This window comes from Capra hircus, chromosome 23 (assembly GCF_001704415.2).
Source record: "Capra hircus breed San Clemente chromosome 23, ASM170441v1, whole genome shotgun sequence".
In the NCBI taxonomy this organism is placed as follows: domain Eukaryota; kingdom Metazoa; phylum Chordata; class Mammalia; order Artiodactyla; family Bovidae; genus Capra; species Capra hircus.
In genome coordinates, this window is record NC_030830.1 from 29042217 (window position 1) to 29062330 (window position 20114).

The following is a 20114-nucleotide window of genomic DNA, read 5'->3' on the forward strand; positions in this document are numbered from 1 at the left end:
TTTTCATTCGGACACAGTTCTTTTCTCTGAGTGTTCCTTTAGAGAATTATTCAGGCATTTGGATAACCTTTTTTCCTCTTTAGAAAATGAGATAAAGGTATTCAAGCCAGGTCAACATCTCTCCAGAGAACACAATCCAGAAATTTAGAATTATGCAGGATTTATAAAGAAAGGTATTCCTAGATCAAAATTGATTTTTATCTTTTATTATCTATCCATTGTTGTCTTGTTTTGTCAAAACCTCTACCTTTTACTTATTATAAATTAGGTCATGTCCTTTATTCTTTGAAAAAGACTGTCATAATTATGAAGCAGTCTTCATTGTATATTCCAGTAAATAGAGAAATTGATAACCTCTTTTTAATATATGAAAGAAATATTTCTGAAGATAAATAGGATATTATTTTTTTCAGAAGAGAATCTTATGTGGTCGTCTTGGTATAGTTGCATTAATCTTTTCTTTAAATGATTTGGTATATTTTTATATGTGTGTGTATAAATGGAAGAAGTGACGGGATCAATCTTTTGATTCTTGACTCTATCTTCCATCTGTCTCAATAACTGTTCTAAGCACCACTGCTGTCCTTGGCATCTTTCTCAGTTCATTGTTATCGCTGCTTCGTTCATTCCTGGTCTGTAGTTATGAACATCCAACTGAAGCTGCTGATTAGCATCTACCTCTGAAAGGTTATTGCTTATAATTTTTCAGTGGGTGTCAAGCAGAGTGCTGTGCACCAGTTAGCAACCCCAGGGGAGGACTCTAAACCCTTCTGCCCACTGCATCCTGGTATCAGAGTTGTCGAGGATCATACAGTGCTATCAGGCGCTGGCCGCAGCAATGCTAAACTCACATAGAGCAGAAAGAGAGTGAGATCAGCTTCAGCAGTGGGTGTGGGTCCCCTGTGGCCAGCGTGTCTCTCCCTGGAGCTAATGAAGAGGAGTTGGCCTCTGCAAACCCCTCTCACACCGCAGTGAAAGGAGCCCTGTCCTCGTCCCTCTTGGGGCAGATGTAACGGGGGGTTGGACAGGTGCCTCATTCTGCGCTTGGATTAAGCAGACACAAAAGAGTGTTTGCTGCCCCTGAAACAAGGAAAGGTATTCCCACACAAGGTGATGAGCCTGGCACAGGCTGTGTGGGCTCTTTCTGTCTCGTTGAAGAACAGTTCCAGGCTTAAGGCCCACCTTTGTGTTGGGGTTGAAAGACTGAGCGTGAGACCACCTTTCCCAGCAATAGGAATCTGTGTCTTTGATAACAAGAATTTATCCTAAATCCTTCAAATGCCGAAAATCACACCCACTGGAAAAGTCAGAAGAACCAGACCTGGGAGTTCAGGAATGACCGAGGTGTCTGGAAGAAGGTGGTAGCTGGAGGGGGAGAATGGAAGGAGCTGTGACTTGCCAGGCTCTGGCTACAATCCCTAAAGCCCTAATGCCCATTTTCATCATCCGTGGGCAATCTCTAGGCTTTGTGTTTGCTTTTTCCAGTCTATATCCACCACAAACAGCTTAAGCTGTTTTTAAGCCTCCCTTTCCACTTTACATCTGTTGTTCCTATTAATTTAACTGGTATTTTTCTTATATAAAGCTCTTGGTTTAGGGTAGGACCCTTAGAGAGGAAACTATTAATAACATTAAAAATACATATATATGTATATTTACAAAACAATTTAAATAAAGAAAAACACATATTATGTTCCTATATTGGAAGGTTTAATATCATGAAAATGCCAACACTTTTCAAAATAATCTATATTTAATTAATTATAAAAAGAATTGCAGTGGTTTGGAGGGGGAGGAAATTAATGAAATGACTTAAATATTTTTTGAAGAAGAAATATGATTAGAAAGACTATTAGCATGAATTAGTAAGGCCATATTTTCCCAACCAGATTTTAAAACTTATTAGAAAGCTGCTATAAGAAGAGTATACAACTGCCACAGGGCAAATAATTGGTCATCGTAGCCCTTGTTTGCTAACCTTTTGCCTCAATAAAAAGCAAATTCAGATTCTTTTCTTCCAAAACTAAAAAAAATGATTAGAAAAAAGTCATTTTTCTATATTGTTTTACATTCTTGAGGTCAAAGTTTTTAAACTATCAGCATTTACAATGAGTTAATATTCTACAGACCTGCAGTCATTAGAGAGACTATATTTATAGTCAGTTTATAGGGAAGAGCAGTGAACTAAAAAGCATATAACTCTACAGCCTAGCCTAGACTTTTGTAATCTTTCATCTACTCTCATCTGTTTTTCTCTTGATTTTTAAAGATAAATTTAACTTGTATCTTTCTCACAGGATTTTGTCTCACAGAACATGTATAATAATGGGCATGTATGGTAACGAACATGCACAATAGTAAAGGAAGGAAACTAGTATTTTATAAAGAATAAAACCCAAAGAGTACCTCTTTTTTCCTCTACTGAACAAATATTTAGTGGTTCCAGATCAAGAAGGCAGAGTAGGAAGATCCTGAGCTCAGCTCCTCCTGTGGACACACCAAGACTACAACTACACGTGCAATGATTATCTCTGGGAATGACCTGAAGACTAGCACAGCAGATTTTCTGCAGCTTGGAATGTAAACAGAATGCCGTGTCAAGGTGGGCAGGAGGGTCAAAGATGCAGTCTAGACAGAACCCATACCCAGAGTGCGTGACCCACTAGCGGGAGAGATATCACAACTGTGGAGGTGCCCCTTATGGAGTGAGGGGTCCAAGTCCCACCTGGGGATCCCCTTGGTACCTGCACAAGGAAGATGAGCCCCATAACGTTTGCCATTGAAGACCAGTGGGGTTTGCACTTGAAGAGCTGGAGGGCTGTGGTAAACTGAGACTCTGTTTTTGAAAGGTTCACATGTAGACTCACTTGCTCTGAGTACAAGCACAGATGCAGGAGAATGTGAAGGGCGCCTGGGTCATACCCTGAAGGAGGCTCACTGGTCATTTTGGGAGTGGTGCTGGAGGGGTAGGGAGCTGGGACACTTTCTCCAGGGATGAAGGCATTGGCAGGTGCCATTATTTTTAACCTCTCCTTCACCTAGCTGGCCCAGGACTGGTAAGCAACATTTCTGTCACTCTCCATCAACTAGCTAACACCATGTGCTCCACCCCAGCATTCCCCTGAGGACCCACCCTGCTCAACTACCCCCTTAGTTAGCCCCTTCAAAGTGGCCCCTGCCCCACCTCACATGTGACCTAGCTGGAACGGGCAACTGTACAAAGTGGCTTCACCTCTGGGGAGCCATTGCCTGCATACCATGAGCCCACAGCGGCCAAAGTAGAGCCATGCAGCCCCAGCCAGGGCACAGTTGTTGTCCAAACACAGCAGGAGGATGTGTACAGCACACACATGGGACACCCCAGAGCACCTGGCTCTGGTGACCAAGAGGAATTGCCCCACAGGACACCTTCTACATAAGCCTACTCTTTCAAGAACAGGAGCTGGAGCTGATCTACCTAATGCATACAGACAGACACACAGGCAAAATGAAAAGAGGAAGGAATTCTTACAAACCAAAGCAAAAGATAAAAATGTCAGAAAAAGAACTAAATGACATGATAGAAACTTACCTGATAAAGTGTTCAAAATGATAGTCATCAGAATGGTCACCACAGTTAGGGGAGGAAGGGATGGACTCAGTGAGAACTTGCAAAGACAGAATATATTAAAAAAAGACCCAATCAGAACTGAAGAACTCAATAACTGAAATAGAAAACACAGTAGAGGAAATCAGCAGCAGATTAGTGGTTGTAGAAGAACGGATCAGCAATCTGGAAAACAGGTTAGTGGAAATCACCCCATGAGAACAGCAAAAAGAAAAAATGAATAAAAACCAATGAGGATTAAGACTCGCTTGGACAACTACAAGCATACTAACATTTACATTAGAGAGGTCCCAGAGGAGAAGAGACAAAGGGATAGAAAACCTATTTGACGAAATAATGGCTGAAAACTTCCCTATCCTGCCGAATGAAACAGACAAGTCCAGGAAGCGCACAGAGTTCCAAACAAGGTGAATCAAAGACACCCACACCAAGACACATTATAATTAAATGTCAAAAGTTAAAAACAGAGAGAGTCTTAAAAGTTTTGCAGTATTTCTTTTTACATTTATAAGAATAAGTGCAGAAAAGTGTTTATTGCTATCCCCTTCTGGGGCTTCCCTGATGGTGCAGAGGTTAAAGTGTCTGCCTGCAATGTGGGAGACCTGGGTTCAATCCCTGGGTCAGGAAGATCCCCTGGAGAAGGAAATGGCAACCCACTCCAGTATTCTTGCCTGGAGAATCCCATGGATGGAGGAGCTTGGTGGGCTACAGTCCACGGGTTGCAAAGAGCAGGACACACTGAGCAACTTCACTTTCACTTTCTAGGAGACAAGTCACCAAATAAAGTCTTCATCTCACTAAAATTTTCCAGAAATCTATAACCAGTATGTTCTCACTGCCTATAAATAACCAATGTTATAGGGTCATTGGGTGTATAAAACCTATTGTAAATGCTGTTACCTACTTCAGGACATTTTATCCTTTCTTACTCTTTCTGAGATGTTCTAACCTTTTCCAGTGGATGCAGATTTCTTCTGCGAGGGAAACAGTAATTTTATAAATTTATGAAAAATATTCCTGGAACAGAAGTATAATTGTTAAAATTCAATATTTGAACATTATGTATCATATTGCATTTTTTTTTAAATTCCTGAAATGAAGGATAGGGCATAAGATACTTGCTTTGTATTACTCTGCTGCTGCTGCTGCTGCTAGGTCACTTCAGTCATGTCCGACTCTGTGCGACCCCATAGATGGCAGCCCACCAGGCTCCCCCGTCCCTGGGATTCTCCAGGCAAGAACACTGGAGTGGGTTGCCATTTCCTTCTCCAATGCATGAGAGTGAAAAGTGAAAATGAAGTCACTCAGTCGTGTCCGACCCTCAGCGACCCCATGGACTGCAACCTACCAGGCTCCTCCATCCGTGGGATTTTCCAGGCAAGAGTACTGGAGTGGGGTGCCACTCTGGAATACTGTAAATTCTTTATTTACTGTTTAGCTTTGTCTCTTCTCTAAAACCGGATTTTTTTCAGGAGCTGAGAAATATGCTAGGAAACTAGTTTTCTACCTCTGCCACCAATTGATATCATTGCTTCATTACTTTTTAAGACAAGTCAGAGAAATGCTGGTTTTTTCCAAAGGTGTTACATTGTTTCCCCAAATAACAGTATAAAGAAAACAATAATTTTTATTATTTGATATTGCTTTTTAAAGAAATTATTATAAAATTTGGGAAGCACATTTCATGACCAAATTTGGTAGGCATCATCGCTTAAGGTTATCACATCAGATTCTTTACTTTCTTCAACCTTTATCTCATGTATTTTTTTTTAATCCTAGTTCACCCTCCTTTATGTGTTCTATGAACTTTTGTACACACTTTAACTTTAAACAAGCTGTTGAAAGACAACCTCTGTGAAGGAAAACAACCTCACAAAATAGAACAGCAGTCAGAACTGAGAATCCTTGCTTTCAAAAGTAAAGAGGTGGTAGAATGTGCAGGGATGCACTCTTTAAATTTCAGTGGAGTTTTGTTTTGTGTTGTTTTAGCTGCTTGGCATTCCGGATCTTAGTTCCTATACCAGGGATCATCAAACCCAGGCCCCCTGCAGTGGAAACGCAAAGTCTTAACCTCTGGACCACCAGGGAAATCCCTCAGTGGACATCCCTTATGCTTTGCCTCTCTTCATCTTTCTGTGTGCCTTTCATTTGTGGGGAAGCACAGAGCCCCCTCAGTTGGTGTTCAATCCCACCTTCTGATTCAGTCGCCTCAGAATTATGTCTCAAAAGATCTGAATGACTCAGCAAATGCCTGTCATTCTCCCTTTTTCTCAAAACATGTATTATTTTCCCCAAATGATTAGTTAAATCTTGATGTGATGGTCCTTCAGGACTATAGGAACAGAATTTTTGTATTTTATGTATTTATTTATTGAGAGAGAGTGTGCATGTATGTGTGTGTGTAAGGGGGAATGAGCCTGAAATATAAAGGAGACAGAGGAGTCATCTCTCAGAGAAGGACCTGCTTTAGTGATTCCATTTGATTCGTGTTCCTTTTTTAAGTCTAAGAAGTCATATATTTTATAATTAATTTTGGAGTTTAATTTCCTTTCTCTCTGCCTGGCTGCATGCTACTCATCCTTCCACGCCTAGCTGAAACTTTAGCCCTAGGCAAGAAGGGATGAATGCCACTGACACTCGAATTTACTCTTAAGAAACTTATGTTGTAGTTATTTGTAACCAGATATTATTTTGTGTCCAAACTCGTTTAATACAGTGACGGTGTCTTTCTCATTCGTTTCTCGTCTCAGGGAGGTGATGGGACACAGTGAACAAGTATAAGGGCTTTCAGTGTAGACAGACATAGGTTTGAAGGCTGCCCTGTCACTTTCAAGCTTCTCCTTGAACACACGATCACTTCATAGATGGCAGATCGTGATGAGGAATAAATGAAGCTGTCCAGCATGTTGGTGACCTTAGATAGTCAAAAATTACTATGATTTCTTCCTGTCTCTTACAGCACCTGTGTTTGGGCGAGGAAGTAACAGATACAAAGCAAATTTATACTGAGTGAATAAATGGTTGAAGTAATAGAATTTTGATCTATTCTACATCCTTAACAAATATACATTACAGTTACTGCCTTCTAACATGCTTATCATCATGTGTGCGTAATTCTAAAACTATACATAACAGTTTGGAAGCATTCTTCGCTATTTCTGAACTCAAGAATTATCCTTTCTTTTATTTGGTTTCCAGTATCCTATTATTGGTTTGACTTCTATTGCATTTGTGCCGAGAACAAAACAGATGTCTTCTACGTTTTACCCCAAATCACCCATAGCTTCTTCCCTGGCAGTCTTTTATACTGGTCCCGGTCTCCATTAGGCACTAGCCCTCCTGATGATTACCTTGGCTTTCTTCCAAGTGGAGCCTTCTAATTTTAGAGCCAAAACACTGGGAGAACAAACCACAGATGTGCATTGAAATATGCACAGTATGGGTACAGAGCTATTTCTAAGAGTTATAATAAGAAAGATCTTTAACCTAAAGGTGTTGTTTGGAAACAGCATCTCTCCCTTTCTTTTTCTTTGTCTAGTCTAAGAATCCTACCTTATTTTTCCTACCTCACACTGGGATTTGAGAAACTAAAAATGTCTTATTAAAACATTTATTTTCCAAGTGTAGTCTGCATCTCTCCTACAATGGCAGGTCATAATAGATCCTAAATATTATTTTCAATTCAGAGCAAGCTTTTGTTTATTGTATAATACAAAACATTTTTTTGCACTTTATAATTCAATTAGTCTCCCTAAGAATACTTCAGAAGAAAAAAAGAAAACAAAACTTTTCTCCAAAAGAAAGTCAGAAACTTCACTATTACTGGAGTCCAAACTTTTTCAAGACCAGAATTATACCTGTCTCAAAGTAGGTAAGTCACTTCGGAGTCACGCAGATCTGATTTCAAACACAAATTCTGACCCTTGGCAGTCATTTATTCTTGATTAAGTAGAGAAATCTTCATTTTCTATATCCTATAGCTGCAGTAACATAAAACACAGAAAATACTAGCGGGATTGTTTAGTGAATTTATCTAATGTAGATGCTCTAGATACATTTTTTCAAGAGAAAACTCTTATTTTAAGTAAGATTTAGAATCTGAATTGCAGATTGCGTGCTAAGTCGCTTCAGTCTTGTCTGACTCTGTGACCCTGTGGACTGTAGCCTGCCAGGCTCCTTTGTCTATGGGAATTCTCCAGGCCAAATCACTGGAGTGGGTTGCCCTCTTCCAGGGGATCTTCCCAACCTAGGGATCAAACCTGCATCTCATATGTCTCCTGCATTGGCAGGCAGGTTCTAAATAGATTCTTAAAGAGAAATGTCATATTTTAAGTAAAATTTAGAATCTGAATTGTAGATTATCACTGATCTATTTGTAATGTCCATTTGTCAAGGACCCTTCTTGCTGGGGTCATCTTGGTTTCCAAAATAAAGGTGAAATTGTTCTAAATCCCCTGCAAGAATTCTAGGAATCTCTGGAAGGAGAAGTGGGGGAGGTGGCTGAAAGTGGAGGCCTGTGCCTCTCAGAGCTTCTCTTGATTTTCAGTCTCTCACTTCCTAATTTCTCCCCTCCCACTGTCTTTTCCTTTCTGGATGTTCTGCCTCTTTTCTGAATCCCACTGCCTCCTGGACACACCCAGGTCTTTATTTCCCCAAGTGTTAACTTATGGTATGTGTTATCTGACTTTATTAAAATATTAAAAACATGGGACAAGGAAAGGGATAATTGCACAGTAGTCAGAAGCAGCTTAAAAGCGAGTGTATGACATAAAGTTGACTTTTCTGTTCTTGAAAGTTTCATCCGGCATTTCTCCCATGGTGAGTTTTCTCCTAGTGCTTGCGCTTATGCTCACTCAGTTGTGTCCGACCCTTTGCAACCTCATGGACTGTAGCCCACCAGGCAACTCTGTCCATGGGATTTCCCAGGCAAGAATACTGGAGCGCGTTGCCACTTCCTACTCCAGGGGAATCTTCCTGACCTAGGGATCGAACCTGTGTCTCTAGAGCATTCCTTAGCCTTCTACTAGGTTGCCGGTCACCTGCCAGGTAGCTGGGTCCCCTCTTGTCTCCAAGCCCCTCCAGCCCTGTCTCACTCTCTCGAGACCCCAGCAGCCCCAGTTCCCTTGGGCTTCTTTGGCACAGTCACCGATACTCCCTTCGTCTTGTGTTTCCTATTTATCAGATGACTACGTCAGTCTTCTAATATAGGCCATTAGCCAGTGCTTTTCTTTTCCCTTCTCTTTCTTTTTTTCTTTCTGAACCCAAAGAGGCTGGCGGGCTGCGGTCCTTAGTGTCACAAAGAGTCAGACAGGACTGAAGCAACTGAGCGCGCACATGTGCACATTCTGAAAGAATCTCAGATCCCCTCATACATTTTTACGTCGATATTCTCAAGTGTGTTATCCTGCATTTCAATACCCTCCCTGCTTTTAACTACCTTCGAACATCTTACATCTCACAAAATGGTTTCCTTGTCTGCATGGAAACCAATTATCCGTGCTCCTCTCTTACGGCCTGGACTGAGTGTATGGCAGGAATACCTTCATGGCTGTAACCCTGGTGGAGCCCGACTCGACTCCTGGGGCTTGCTCAGTGCTCAAAAATCTGTCAAGTTTAGTGGAGTGTATAGAGGCCCCTATGGGGATTAATAGAATCAGGGCTCAGACAAAAACCCTGGTTCCCAGACTCTGCTAAGCAAAAACATTTGCTTCTGACTCCGTGGGAATTTTGCATGTACTGACTGAAAAGGTTTCCCAGGCAGCACTCACCCAGCCCTCTCCTGCAGGATGGGCTGACTAGAGAACAAGCCTTATCTAGAGTCAGACAGATGCGTCTGGAGACCCGCATTCCACTCCCAGGCACTGGTCCCAGTACAGTTGGGAGGCAGATGTGAAAGTTGACTTATTCAAACTTACCATGTTGTTGAATTTATTCAGCATACACTGTCAAAATGGAAAGCTGAGTTGTTTCAAGTAATTTTCAAAGTGTAAGCATTTTACTTAAAAGACCATTAGTTAAATTGCCTCATTTGATCAAAGACCCTGGCCATATGTTGGTCCATAAAAAGACCAACTCAGGTGCCTTCAACCTAAATGTTAGTTCAGCTATACAACTTACAGTAGGAATGTTTGATGCAGCTATGTTTGGGAAGCTCATAATTCCAGATGAAACACACATGTGCCATCACCCCTTTCTTAGTATTCTCTTTGCACCCTCTGAAATGTATGATTAAATGATTAAAAAACAAAAGCAAAAACGAAAACAGTTCAGCAGGGAAGAGATAGGAGAAGAAAGTCAGGTGGCGTCTCATATCTCTTACTTTGTACTTTCTTAAAAATTTTATTTGTTTGGCTGTGTCTGGCCTTAGTTGTAGCCCATGAGATCTTTCATTGTTGCTTGCAGAGTCTTTAGTTGTGGCATATGGAATCTTAGTTACGGCATGCAAGCTCTTTAGTTCTGGCCTGTGGGGTCTAGATCCCTGTCCAAGGATCAAGGCTGGTCCCCTGCAGTGGGAGTGCAGAGCCTTAGCCATTGTGCCACTAGGGAAGTAAGACCCTTACGTTGTACTTTTGATACCTGTCTTTTATTGCTCTTTCCTTAAGTGAAATGAGAATTTGGACAAGAAATAATGAAATGAATAAACTTGAACTCTTTTCTGGCAGGAACGATCTTAGACATTTGGTAGCCATAGGACTTGTAAGAACCAAGGTTGGATACCAATCCATTACACTACAGTAGTCAACACTGGTTTAGTTTTTCATGCCATCCATTTTATCTTGGTAAGAGGAAAATGATAAAAAGAGATAAGTGACTAAACTTGGTATGCGAAGGTAATAGTAATATTGACACTTGATATCAGAGGCAGTTCTTAAACTATGCTGATGAGCTTGCATAAAATCACTTTCTGGCCTCTTTAAGTCCTTTTTTTTTTTTTCAATTCTCTTTGCAGGTAAAGATAAGATTAAAGTGTCTGAGGATGACTTGAAGAAACTCCCTCTAATTAAATGGTGTATTTTGGAAACCATTCGTTTAAGAGCCCCTGGTGTCATCACTCGAAAAGTGCTGAAGCCAGTTAAAATTTTGGTGAGCTTTGATTTTGTTTTAAAATAATGAACCTTCTAGAAAAAAAGTAGATACTTTATCCATTTGTTTGTTAGATACTTTCTTAATTCCCATTAAATACTGAGTGACACAGAAACAGGTTACTAGTAAAAATGGTGCAGCAACATTTTGTTAATATAGGTATTTATCTGTTGGCAAATATTTCAGCTAAAACACAACCCTTTTGTAATCAATTTGGCTATGTGGTTCTGTATCAGAATTAATATAATCCTATTTCAGTCAAGCAAGCAATTTGAATAATCTCTTCTCTGTTGGACCAACCTATTCCTCAGCTGGAATAGGTTGGGGAGTTGAGGGCATGAGGAAGGTCCTTTGGGATAACCAGAAGATAGTCAGGCCCCAGATCACAGTTACAGGTACACAGAGCAGGAATGCCACGGGTAGCTGCAACTGATGTTAGGAATTAAAAAGAGAGTGAGGTCCTTTCTATGGGCCAAGTGGGAGAATTTTCTCAAGTGCACCAGAAAAGGTATGTACATACGGCTGATGCTTAGTTCCATATACAGGCAGAACAAAATAATCTTTTTTAGATGATTGACTTGGGGCCTGAATTATCCAGATAGGTTGTATTTAGTCAGCCCTCCATTTATATTAGCTTTGTTTATACACAGCTTGAGAGTGCCTGGTTTAAATGAAGAAAATTTTGGGGTAGTAGAACACAAAAGAGACAGAAAATCCAAATTTTATACAAGTTGCTACTTGCTAAATACAAAGGAAATGTAGTGTATTTAACTGATCTTATGCAAATTGCAGCATTTGGTTTTAAAGGGATTTTTAACAGTTTTTGCTTTTAAATAATCAAAGTATTAATTATATTAGACTATGGATATAAATGAATATATATTTAAATATTTATATATATATTAAAATTTAAATTTATTTTAATTGGAGACTAAGTACTTTACAATATTTTATTGGTTTTGCCAAACATCAACATGAATCCGCCATGGGTGTACACATGTTCCCCATCCTGAACCCCCCTCCCACCTCCCTCCAGCTCATCCCAGTGCACCAGCCCGAAACATCCTGTATAAATATTTATAAATCTAAATATATATATATATAATTTGTATAATAAATGTATATAAATTTATTTATTAATAAAAATATACATATTGATTGGAAATAGTCAAACAACTTCATGCAGTTAAGTAGAACAATGTGTTTATCACTCTGAATATTACTATTCAGTATAATTGTTATTGAATTTTTATTAAGCCTTATTTATATCCTGGCCAGTAGATAAGTAGCTGAATTGCAAAATAGTTAATTGTCTGACAAAGACAAGTGGATGTTTGTTTTTATTGTTATTTTAAGCCTACCGATCCTATACAAATTCTGTTAGATCTATACCTGAGTTTTTCTGCTATTTCAGAGTTTAGAGGAGAAAAAGACCGTAAAGAGAAGCTGAAAGAGGAAATTACAAATTGCTTAGAATCTCACAAGTCAGAGATAACCACTGTGAACATTTTGATATTATTGTAATTTTAGAATTTTGTCCTGTAGTATGTTCATTAAAAAATAAATTGAGGTCACACCAAGCTAATTTTCTTACAACTTATTTTTATTTTATTTAATAATAGATCCAAAATAGTTTTTTTAATCAACAAAAGACATTTATATCATTTTGAATTACAGCATAATCTAATATTGAATATATGGACACCAGATAAATTTTTAACTCAATTCTCTGTTCTTGAATATGTATGTGGCTTCCATTCTCTCACTATTATAAACAATGTAAAGGTGAACATTCCTATAGCTAAATATTTGTTCACATTACTGATTATCTTCTTAGTATAAATGAATACAACTTGGTTCTTTTAAACATCAAATATTCTCTGAAACAAAGTAGAATATCTTTGCTCAATACATTAACATGTTCCCAGGAGTTTGGACCATAAAAACATTCATAGATGGGATCACCTATGTCTTGACCCGTTGGACAACTGGTCAAGTTTCCTTGCTATGAATTCTAGAAGTATTCTCCATTGCTCTTTCCTAATGGAGTCTGAGTGGGATATATATTTTTGCTCTCGTAATTACTTCTTTATATATTTATATATATATGAATAAGTGAGGATGGACAAACTGTATCTGCTTTCTTTGGTTTGCTCTGTTCCTTCGTTCTCTTTATTATTCCACCTTTCCAAAATTCTTAAGCCTCTACTTGTGCTCTCTATTCAAGGTTTCATATTTAGTACCAGGTTAATCTGCAAGAATACCTAGGAAACAAAGTGAAAGAAAAGAAAGTGAAGTCGCTCAGTCATGTCCGACTCTTTGTGACCCCACGGACTGTAGCCTACCAGGCTCCTCCGTCCATCAAAATTTCCAGGCAAGAGTACTGGAGTGGGTTGCCATTTCCTTCTCCAGGCGATCTTCCCGACCCAGGGATCGAACCCAGGTCTCCTGCATTGCAGGCAGAAGACGCTTTACCTTCTGAGCCACCAGGGAAGCCCCACCTAGGAAAAAACTAACCAAAAAAAGTGTTGGAAAATATGAATAATTAAGGAATATTAGTTATAGTCTCAAAGTATTAAAACATGTAGCAAAGCTACAGTAATTAAAATGGCATGATACTGGTGTCAGACCTGATAGGTCAATATAACAGACTAGATAAGTAACAAAGACACAAGCCATGCAGAATATGTAATATTGGATAGATAAATCTTTTTAGATCCCTGAAGAAGAATGACATTAATATATGGTTTGGGATGATTCGTTAACAATTTTTTTTTTTTTTTTTAGCTTCTAGAATAACAGTTCTCAAACTTTTTGACCTTATGGCCCCTTTCTACTTTACAAAATTATTAAGATCCTCAAAGAGCTTTTGTGTATATGAGTTATATCTATCAATATTTGCTATGTTGGAAAATAAAGCTGAGAAATTATTTAAAAGTTTATTTAGTTGTTGTTGTTCAGTCACCAAGTAATTCATTTTAAAAATAAGAAACCTAATACATGTTAAAATAATAATGTGGTTTTATGAAACATGACTCTGTTTTTCAAAACACATAAAAAATAGAACATCATTTCAAGTGTTGCAAAGATATCTGAATTCCCATATATGTGTCTGCTGTCAGTTTGTTGTGATATATTGTTTTCTACTGATGGAAATGAAAAAAATTCAGCTTCCCACAGGCATGTAACCAAAAAAGGAAGGAGTATTTTATTAGCCTTTTTCAGATATCTTTGTGGCTATTCTTTGATTCTACACTAAAACTCAACAGAGATACTTTTTTAAGTTTGTTGCAATCTGAAATTTTATCAATGAATTTTTTCTTTGTACTTAGTTACATTAAAATACATTGGCCTGTCATGCTTCCCTGGTAGCTCCCTCAGTAAAGATTCCATCTGCAATGCAGGAGACTGATTGCAAGGCAGGAGACCCGAGTTCAGTACCTGAGTCGGTAAGATCCCCTGAAGAAGGAACTAGAAACCCACTCTAGTATTCTTGCTTGGAAAATTCCATGGACAGAGAAGCCTGGAGTCCATGGGGTCGTAAGAGTTGGACACCACTTAGTGACTGAACCACCTCCACCATCCTATACTTTGAATAAGTCTTTTATTCAGGAATGATTTTTGATCTAGCTGATTCTCTGCAAAGGTCTCGGGACTCCCAGAAGACCTACCCCACCTTTGAAAGCCACTATTGTGAAGAGATGGGAAATAGATGGGGAAACAGTGTCAGACTTTATTTGGGGGGGGCTCCATCACTGCAGATGGTGACTGCAGTCATGAAATTAAAAGATGCTTACTCCTTGGAAGAAAAGTTATGACCAACCTAGATAGCATATTCAAAAGCAGAGATATTACTTTGCCAACAAAGGTCCATCTAGTCAAGGCTATGGTTTTTCCAATGGTCACTTATGGATGTGAGAGTTGGACTGTGAAGAAAGCTGAGCACCGAAGAATTGATGCTTTTGAACTGTGGTGTTGGAGAAGACTCTTGAGAGTCCCTTGGACTGCAAGGAGATCCAGCCAGTCCATTCTGAAGGAGATCAACCCTGGGATTTCTTTGGAAGGAATGATGCTAAAGCTGAAACTCCAGTACTTTGGCCACCTCATGTGAAGAGTTGACTCATTGGAAAAGACTCTGATGCTGGGAGGGATTGGGGGCAGGAGGAGAAGGGGACTAGAGAGGATGAGATCGCTGGATGGCATCATGGACTCGATGGAAGTGAGTCTGAGTGAACTCCAGGAGTTGGTGATGGACAGGGAGGCCTGGCATGCTGCGATTCATGGGGTCGCAAAGAGTCGGACACGACTGAGTGACTGAACTGAACTGAACTGATTGTGAAGAGAGGGCTTCCCTGATAGCTCAGTTGGTAAAGAACCTGCCTGCAATTCAGGAGACCCCAGTTCGATTCCTGGCTTGGGAAGATTCACTGGAGAAGGGATAGGCTACCCACTCCAGTTTTCTTGGGCTTCCCTGGTGGCTCAGCTGGTGAAGAATCTGCCTGCTATGTGGGAGACCCTGGTTCTATTCCTGGGTTGAGAAGATCCCCTGGAGAAGGGAAAGGCTACCCACTCCAGTATTCTGGCCTGGAGAATTCCATGGACTGTATAGTCCATGGGCTTACAAAGACTTGGACACAACCGAGTGACTTTCACTTCACTTCACATGAATATCATTTTGGAGAGAAGAGGGCTTCTTAGGTTTAGGATTAATCAGTGGAAACACAATGCAGATGAACAGACTGTACCATATCAAAATTTAACATGTCCTATTAAGTAGAAAATAAATTAAATGTAAGCCAAAAAATTAAGAATAAATATCAGTATAAGCACAATGCAAGTGTAAATGATTTTAGTATTTAAGGAACCACAGATCGATAAGTAAAGCACTAATATTACATAGATTACTGAGGGTAGGACATGACACAAATTTTATGGAAGAAAATAACTTAAAATGAAAAATACTCAGCAAAGACATAAATTCTTGAACAGCAATCAAAAAGAACCTATTTAAAATGTCAGGCTAGCAGATAAGAGGGCAGTGAAATTGATACTCTCATACATTACAGTTAGAAACATATCTTGCTACAAAATTTGAGGGAACAGTTGAGCGATATGTATGAATAACCTTAGATATTCAGAAGACATAGAACATGTATATTCTCATGTCTTCTGAACATCTTTGTTAAAAGATTTTATATGAACAGTGCTTTGTGAAAGAAGATACTTGTGATAGCATTATTTGTTATAGAAATAATAGTAGAAAATGGTTAAGCATCCATTGGAAAGAAAATTATTTTATATGAATATATAATATAAAAATAATATACTGTAATATCCAGTGAACAAAGTAAGAGTCAAAATTTATTCAATAGGGACAAAAACAATAATATGTGTATGCTGGGTTCATTTATGCATTTGTAAATGATACATATCAGTATATACAAACAATGGACTTCCCAGGTGGCCCTAGTGCTAAAGAATGTGTCTGCCAATACAGGAAATGCGTATTCCATCCCTGGATTGGAAAGATCCCCTGGGGTAGGAAATGGCAACCCGCTCCAGTATTCTTGCCTAGAAAATTCTGTGGACAGAGGAGCCTGGCAGGCTACAGACCATGAGGCCACAGAGAGTCAGACACAACTGAGCGACTAAGCACATACACATATATAAACAATAAACTATATTTAAAAACAACAAAAACCTAAGCTGCTGTTATTAGCTAAAAGTACTGGAGGGAAGTCTAGCCAGTTGATAGCTGTCTTCCGTTGCCACAACTCTGGTTGCTTTCTATTTTTTCTATTTTCCTGAATTTTCCCAAGTTTCTAGAGAGCAGTTTTTTATTATACAGAAGAATACACTTTTGTAAAATACTTTTTTGTACCTTTTCTTTTTCTTTTTTTTTAAGCAGCTCTCACCAGCCAAGCTCCTGGCCAAGAGCTAGAGAGAAAGAGTGTGCTTTCTGGGGTCGGGCTCCTCTGATGGATGCTTTGCCTTTACAGGACTCCTCTTTTCTTGAAGTAGAGTCTGCATTCCTTGCACCACTTTAGGTGTTGACATCCTTCTTGATTTACAGCAGAGACTCCTTCTCTTTGCTCATCAAGAAAGCTCATCTCCGGACTAGCAGATGAAGTTCATCTGACCTCACGGCATCCCTATGGGGTGGGCTGGTCAAGATCACTTCGGTTTACCTGACAGGTGCAATTATTGCAACACAGAGAAGTTGTGACTTCCACTTCCTCGTGATCTGTGCCCAGTCCTCTGACTGTTTTGTCTCTCTCTTGATCTTTTTCTTCATCTGCCACGTTGCAAGGACAGGACCGTTTGGACCGGACATGGTGATGTCCATTTGCTCAGACGGTTCCTTTGATGCACCCATTTCTCACCTCCTCCTCACTCCCTCGTCCGCCTAGCATTTGCTGCTGCAACAGGAACTTCTTTCTAGTCTCCTCCCTGTTGCTAGAATGACTGCTGTTTCTGCGGCCCCTTCTGAAGTCTTCCTCTGCCGGCCTGCTTTGTGGGCTGCATCAGTCAGCGTCTACATGTCATGATGCTGGGTCAGCAGCCACTGGAGGGAGCTATGAGGGTGCGGAGGGGAAGGTGGCAGCTGCCCTGACTGGACACCTGGCCCAGGGCGGCCCCTAAACATATCAGGGCCCTCTCCTGCTGACTTCAGAACCAGTTGTGATGCTTCTATCCTCCGTTCCAACAGAAGTAGAATGAACACACGGGACTGGGATCTCACAGGTCTCTTTCCACTTTAAAGATGGTAAGAGGACAGAAGCAAATGCCTCCATCTCTCCTCATTTTGATCTAACTCTCTAGCAATCCTGGTACCGAAATCACCAGAGTCAAGTACTACTCAACTCCCATGAGAACCAACAGGGGTCTCTTGGGTTAAACAGTGACAGCCCCCTCCCCTCCCCTCTCCACTCCCTGCTTCCATAAAAAGAGATGTTTTCAATTGTAAGATGCTACTATTCTAAATACGTAGATTTCAAGTAAGTGTTTTGCAAATACCTTGAGAAGACTTCAAAACTCTGCAGGATTAAACAGGTGCAGCTTCTGCCACTTGGCACAGGGAGTTACTAATAAAATATCTTCACCTCAGTAGAGGTGATGGCTCTCTAGCCATCTCACACTGTGTGGGAGCTCTTTGTCCTCTGGCTCCTAAGCAAGGTGATATAAAGATGATTATTTTTATCATTTTATTTTATTATTTATTATTTCTGGCTGTGCGGGGTCTTCATTGCTGTGTGCAGGCTTTCTCTAGTTGCGTGCACTGGCTTCTCATTGTGGTAGCGTCTCTTGTCGTGGAGCACAGATGAGTAGTTGTGGTACATGAGCTTAGTTGTCCCACAGCACATGGGATCTTGGGTCAGGGATCAAACCTGTGTCTCCTGCATTGGCAGGCAGATTCTTTATCACTGGACCACCAGGGAAGTCGTATAAAGATGATTTTGTGAAACAGTTTTTAGTTCTCAGGCTACAGTCCAAAGAGTTGCAAAGAGTCAGCCATGACTGAGTAACTAAGCGTGCACATGTTATATATCAAGAAAACCTATTATAATAAGGTGAATGGAGAAGGATAATGCACTCTGCTGCTTTGGGAAACATAATATTTATCATCAGTTTCACAACCACCTCAAACGTGAAACAAACCCAATAAGCACACAGCACTTTCTTTGTCCTGTGTCTTCCTAATCGGTTGTCTTCGACTTCTTTCTGCCCTAACAACTGCTGCTGCTGCTAGAGTCAAACAAACAGAGAATTCTCTGCCCCTTCCCTGACACTGTCATCAGCACTCCCAATGACAGGACACCCGCTGCCCCTGTGTTCTCAGTGTTAATATGGCCAATGTCCTGTCTCAGAGTTAGTCTTTTCTGCTCCAGAACCTCAGAATCCACTGTGATGTCCATCATCAAGGCCACATGCTGCAAACCCCAAGGTGTGCGTGAATTCTAAGTCACTGCATTCGTGTCTGACTCTTTGCAACCCTATGGACTGCAACCCACACGGATCCCCTGTCCATGAGATTCTCCAGGCAAGAACACTGGAGTGGGTTGCTATGCCCTCCTCCAGGGTATTGACCCAAGGATCAAACCCACGTTTCCTGCATTGTGAGGCAGATTCTTTACCACCAACTCCACCTGGGAAGCCCAATATCAAACATCAAAAGCTGCATTAGAGTGTGTCTTAGTTGCTCAGTTGTGCCCGACTCTTTGCAACCCTAAGGACTGTAGCCCACGAGGCTCCTCTGTCCATGGGACTCTCCAGGCAAGTGTAATGGAGTGGGTTGCCATTTCCTTCTCCAGGGGATCTTCCTGACCCAGAAATCAAACCTGGGTCTCCTGCACTGCAGCTGGATTCTTTACCATCTGAGCCACCAGGAAGATCTCACATTAGAGCAGCCTTAAACTAATAAATATAATACTAAAAATTTCACATTTATCTACTATCTTCCCCCATGTAACCAAAGATATATGTATGTTAACTAATCATCAGAATTAGACATCAGTAATTGCCTACATTAGAAAATAGAAGTGAGCCATCCAGGAAAGAGATTGTCTCACCATCAGTTATACCATGGATATGTCTTCTCTCGAATATCGTTGTAGGATGAATTTTAATGACTCACGATCTCATTAAAGCAAACTTCAAAACATGACTTGGAACTGATTTTTCTGTTGTAGAATTACACTGTTCCTTCTGGTGACTTATTGATGTTGTCTCCATTTTGGCTACATCGAAATCCAAAGTATTTTCCTGAACCCGACCTGTTCAAGCCTGTAAGTTGTCTCTTTCCATGTACATTGTCCTTAGAGTTCCCCTTTATGCTAAGAATATGAATTCATAAATTAATTAGGGCTATTAGCATTAGGAAATCATATTTCTCTCTAGTAACGAAAGCTATGAAGCACAGATTAGATTTGTAATATACGTGGTATAACATTTACGAATCAGAGAAATTTTTGGAATAAGCTTCACCCACTTTAAAATAAATTTTTATCTGAAACAAGCAGGACATGGCAAAGTAAATATGCTTGATTCTGATAGAAGCCTTATTTCATGTTCTTCAGGCAATTGCTTCTGTTATTGGTTTCCATGGAGTACAAAAAATAAAAATGAAGCAAATTAAAACTGTGTTCTGCTGTTTCTTAGAATTGAGGAATTACAGTGCAAAATAGAATTTTAAGAGGTCATTTAGTCCACTCTCTGCCTTCAGGTGAAATTGTCAAAAATGGCATCCAGATGTATTCATTCTACACACCAAGCTTTCTCCAACTGGGAGGGCTGTCAGTGTCTCCTTGTTAAATTTATTACCAAGGGCAATTTTATGATGGAGCCTGAGGCCTTATTATAAATATTCTTCCTCTTCTGAGGTCAATTCTGTGGTTGATTTACGTTATTATTTACATTTGCCACT

The 20114-nt window shown here is 40.0% G+C and overlaps 1 protein-coding gene across 2 annotated transcripts in view; it reads left to right on the top strand.

Annotated features, from left to right (window-relative positions):
* The window catches only part of LOC102183469 (24-hydroxycholesterol 7-alpha-hydroxylase), an 85426-nt gene that overhangs the window by 40855 nt on the left and 24457 nt on the right, over nucleotides 1-20114 (top strand). For both annotated transcript variants that reach the window (XM_005696368.3, XM_013973925.2), the window contains 2 exons: nucleotides 10557-10690; nucleotides 19381-19476. In XM_005696368.3, the coding sequence (XP_005696425.2) occupies nucleotides 10557-10690; nucleotides 19381-19476 (230 nt within the window). The remainder of the gene's footprint in view (nucleotides 1-10556; nucleotides 10691-19380; nucleotides 19477-20114) is intronic.